The 5,000-nt window shown below is 42.1% G+C and overlaps 1 protein-coding gene across 1 annotated transcript in view; it reads left to right on the top strand.

Moving 5' to 3' along the window:
- The window catches only part of Abcc9 (ATP binding cassette subfamily C member 9), a 122,649-nt gene that overhangs the window by 51,693 nt on the left and 65,956 nt on the right, over window positions 1-5,000 (top strand). The window contains exons 16-17 of the mRNA XM_005364574.3: window positions 1,437-1,541; window positions 3,246-3,318. Coding sequence (XP_005364631.1) covers window positions 1,437-1,541; window positions 3,246-3,318 — 178 coding nt within the window. The remainder of the gene's footprint in view (window positions 1-1,436; window positions 1,542-3,245; window positions 3,319-5,000) is intronic.

The following is a 5,000-nucleotide window of genomic DNA, read 5'->3' as shown; positions in this document are numbered from 1 at the left end:
TGGCCTATTAGCTCAGGCTTCTTATTAAGTCTTACATCCTACATTAACCCATAATTCTTGTCTGTGTCAACCATGTGACTTGGTACCTTTTATCAGTGAGGCATTCTCATCTTGCTTCCTGGGTGATGACTGCAGACTGAACCTTTCCTCTTCCCAGAATTCTCCTATTCTGGTCACCTGTCCTATATTTCCTACTTGGTTGACCTATCTATACTTCCTGCCTAGCTACTGGCCAATCAGCATTTTATTAAACCAGTACAACTAATAAAACTTTACAGGGTACTAGACCATTGTCCCACAGCAGGTACCTATGTATGTGTGTGCATGTTTGTCTTTGTGTGTGTGTGTCTGTGTGTGTACATACTTTGTGAACTCCTGGTGTAGAGACAAGAGTACAAACCAAAGCTGTCATTTCTTGAGTACCATGCACCTTGTTTTTCATCAGACTTTCCTTTGCCTAGAATGCTTCATGGGAGTTGAGCTGGCCTATCTCAAATTTCTTCAATGTTGAGATTGCAAGTCCTGCCATCATATCCAGATTTAAAAAAAAAACATTAGGGTTCTGGGTATCAAACTCAGGTCTGCTTACAAGTATTCTATGGGCAAAGACACCCTCCGCCTCTTACTGCTGCTGGTTTCCTTGCAGTGGATAGGTCTGTCTGCCGACAAAGAACTGTACTATATTTCAAGTAGATCAGGTCACATTATAGGTCCTATGGATCTCCTGGCTATGCACTGTCTGGTTTGTGTACACATAGGTCTTGTTCTCCTGACAGTCCACAAGAGACTCTTGGGTGTGTTCTAGCTTAGTTTGATTTACGTACATATATCGGATTTAAACTTCTCATGGTTCTCCAAAGATGATCTGTAAATGTCCTTCTGGGATGTTCGCTTATGAGTATGATGGTTCTTCCAGATAGATTGCAATTTGCTCAGGGTGAATCTGATCAGCCAGCTTATAGTACACAGGGTTTAAAAATATTTATTTGTCTGTGTACATTTGTGTCTGAGTGATGTGTGTGTGTGTGGATGGATAGGTAGGCTCACAAGCCTATGCGTACAGAGAAGCTTGCTGAGGGTACCACTCTCACACTGTCTCTGTTCTCTGAGGCAAGGTCTCACTGAACCAGGACTAGACTAGACTGAAGCCAACAAGTTCCAGGGATCAGCACTATAGCAACCACCATTCGCAAGCCCTTCATATTCATTTTTCAGTTTTCCCAAGAGGCCAGTTAATTAGCTTTAAAGTTTTAGCTAAATATTTTTTTCACTGTTTGCTCTTGTGGAGTAGCCATAGGAGAGACTAAAATTTGACATTTGCTTTGCTTGTTTTTCTTGGAATTGAAGTGAAATAGCAATCTGAGTGAACGTTTGGTAAAAAAATCTCAATGTTTTTATAACGCTTCAACTTCTGTCCGTTTCTATTTGGAACACAGCAATCAAAACCAATAAACAGGAAGCAGCCTGGAAGATACCACCTGGACAACTACGAGCAACCACGTCGTCTTCGGCCGCCAGAGACAGAGGATATCGCAATAAAGGTTAGTTCATCTGTTACGTTCTTACACAAGTGGAGCACTTAGGTAACACTCCAGGCTGACGTCTGTAAAAGTGTCCCAAACGTGTCTGCAGGACCTCCTTTCTGTGACCACAGGCCTGACGATCTTTAATGCATACTTCATTGAGTTTATTCTTTTTTTCACCTCTTGACCACAGGTTCTGTTTCATCCTTGTATTTGGTACCCAGAAAAGAGCTTTTCTTTCAAATCTACCAGAAGTTAGTATTTAACTCATTCCTCCATGACTCACATCCAAACTGACTCGTAGAAAATACCAGCATTTCGTAATTCCATTTTTAAGAAGAAAAGCTAGTTGTTGCATGGCACTATTTCTAGGGAGATCTGAACAAATGTCTATGCACCAAAGACAGAAAGCTAATGACAGACCAATGTAACAACACCATTAAGGTCCAACTTGGTGAACCAATGAGTCTAGTGGCGTTACTTACAGGAGTATGGGTCAGGGGTTACTTATAGGACCATGGATGACCCAAAAAACTACATCCACCCCAGAATGGGTGATGACTCAGGAAAGCAGGAACCCAGGCTCTCTCTGCACAAAATTGTAGGGAACAGGACAGGTAGGAGCAACTCCTCTTTAGTCTTTACTAGTTGATAATATTGGGGATTGATAGGCAGTGTGAATCTTGTAAGTTTCAAATACTTCCTGATACTTGTGAGTTGTTGATTGCTTGAGTCTTAAAGGAACCCCCCTTTGGAAATTCCTGATTCTCCATAAGCTTCCCTGCCCGATAGAATGCTTCAGCTGAGAGGGAATTGGTACCCAATAGGAATACATGTACCTTATGGCTTCACTCAGCCTCTCGGGCTCCATAGTGATAGAATTTCAAACTTGACTTTATACCTTCCCTGGCCTCTGTCCTTAGGTAGAACTCAGGTAGAAATGCCAGCTTTGGGGGCACATCTGGAAACTGATGGTTGGGTCAAATCCCAGGGAGGGACCAATAAAGACACTGGTGTACCAGAGTCTTGGAATATTTCCCTTTTGGAATCATCTTCCCTAGATCCCCAGGCCAGGCCAAGGCAGTGAGGATCAATGCCTGGCCTATGGTCAGTAGGCAGCTGCTTGTTTAGGGTGACTGTACACGTTCCAGGCCCTTGTCTGGTGGTTTCGGACTCTATTTTTTCTTCTTACACTCAGGTGAAGCTGTGACATCTTCAGTTGCTTGTCACATCTGTCACCAGAGACGTCTTCGTTCTGTTCTACTTTCAATGGTGCCGTCAGCACTGCCCTCCTTTTCTAGCACATGACAAGTAAATATAATTGTTTTCATTTTTAAAAGTTTGTATTTACTTGTTTTGCTATTTGGATGTGTATGTGCCTGTATTAGTTTATATTTAGCACGTGTGTAAGTGCTAACAGAGGCAAGAAGAGAACATCGAATTGATCCCCTAGAGCTGGGGTGACCATTGGTTGTGAGTCAGGTGACATGGGTGCTGGGAACTGAACGCAGGAGCCATTTGAGAGCAGCAAGTGGTCTGAACTGCTGAGCCATCTCTCCAGTCTCCTATTCTTCCTTTTTCATTTATAGCACTGAACACTTAGAACTCAGACTAGGCTGCCACTGTGTGCTGGAGCTTACATTAAACACTAGAAAGGAGCTGCACTTTAGCTGCTCACTAGCGCCGTGCACCTAATTTCATTCCTATATCCTTACTTTCTAGGTGACGAATGGATACTTTTCATGGGGCAGTGGTTTAGCTACATTATCCAATATTGACATTAGAATTCCAACAGGTAAGGAAGGCTTGTTACTTAAATATTTTTGTAATTTTTTCCAAGATCATTGAGCCTAACAAAAAGTAAAAAGGGGGGTTTATGTGTTTATTTAGTTTCCATTTTATGTATGTGTGTATTTGTGTGTGTGTGTGTGTGTGTGTGTGTGTGTGTGTGTGTGTGGTGAACATGTGCATACATCTTTGCATGTATGTGAATATGTGTGGAGGGGGTGAGTTCTTATATGTGGAAACCTGAAGTTGAGGTCTGGAATCTTTCTCAATTAATCTTCCACCTTATTCAGTGAAGCAAGATCTCTCAGTTAAACTCAGAGCTCAGTGATATGGCATGTCTGGTTTACCAGCTTGCTCTGGGAATGCTCTGTCTCCATTGTCTTCCTTTGGGAATGTCCTGTCTCCATCATCTTACTCTGGTAATGCTCTGTCTCCATCATCTTGCTCTGAGAATGTTCTGTCTCCACCATCTTGCTCTGGGAATGCCTTGTCTCCATCATCTTGTTCTGGTAATGCCCTGTCTCTATCATCTTGCTTTGGGAATGCCCTGTCTCCATCATCTTGCTCTGGGAATGCCCTGTCTCTATCATCTTGCTCTGGTAATGCCCCATCTCCATCATCTTGCTTTAGGAATGCCCTTTCTCCATAACTTACTCTGGGAATTCCCTGTCTCCATTTCTAGGGCTGAGTGGACTTACTTGGGTTCCAGTAATCTGAACTTTGGTCTCCATAATCTTTTTTTTTTTTTTCGAGACAGGGTTTCTCTGTGGCTTTGGAGCCTGTCCTGGAACTAGCTCTGTAGACCAGGCTGGTCTCGAACTCACAGAGATCCACCTGCCTCTGCCTCCCGAGTGCTGGGATTGGTCTCCATAATCTTAATCATTGACCTATCTCCCATCTCTACTACCTGTTAAAGGAGTTTTGAAAGCTATAACCATGCGGTTATGTTACTTATATGTACTAGGTTTCTCACAAGGCAACTATATCACTGTGAACTAGAAATTATAAAACTGGACAGTCATTTTAAAAACTGTGTCTTTGAACAAATTTATTTATTGTTCACTTGGTGATTCAAGATAGTTAAGGAATTGGGATTGTTGGTTTCCCATTGCGTTAAAGATCAACTTTACAGAAAGGCTATGCAAGGAAACACCTGAGGCCCTGAAAATTACTGATGGCTGTAGCTGGATTTTCTTTGGAGCACCAACTCCCAAATAATGACATTGAGACTTATATTAATTATGAAAGCTTGGCCTTTAGCTTAGCCTCATTCCCAGCTAGCTGTCATAACTTAAATTAGCCCATTCATATTAATCTATATTCTGCCACATGGCTCTTTATCTCTTCTCCACTCTGTATGTCCAACTCCCTCCGTGTCTGTCTTTCTTCTCCTGCTGCATCAGATTCTAACACTGAATTCCTCTTTCTGCCCAGAAGTCCTGCCTCACATCACCTGCCTTGTTACTGGGCCATTCAGCTTTTTATTAAACCAGTCAGGTACCTTAGACAGGCAAGGTATAACAAATCCTTACAGTTTGCTTAAATAACCCGCAACAGATGGCACCTTCAAGCAATTCAGGATCACCCATCTGGTTATTTTATTTGCTTATGAATTTTCTTGCCTTTAAGTTTTATTAAGATGTAACTCATCTACAATAACTGTATCTGCTTAGTATTTCATTGTAGCCA

The sequence above is a fragment of the Microtus ochrogaster genome (assembly GCF_000317375.1).
Source record: "Microtus ochrogaster isolate Prairie Vole_2 chromosome 14 unlocalized genomic scaffold, MicOch1.0 chr14_random_2, whole genome shotgun sequence".
NCBI classification, from domain to species: Eukaryota; Metazoa; Chordata; class Mammalia; order Rodentia; family Cricetidae; genus Microtus; species Microtus ochrogaster.
This window is presented reverse-complemented; position numbering and strand designations above follow the sequence as displayed.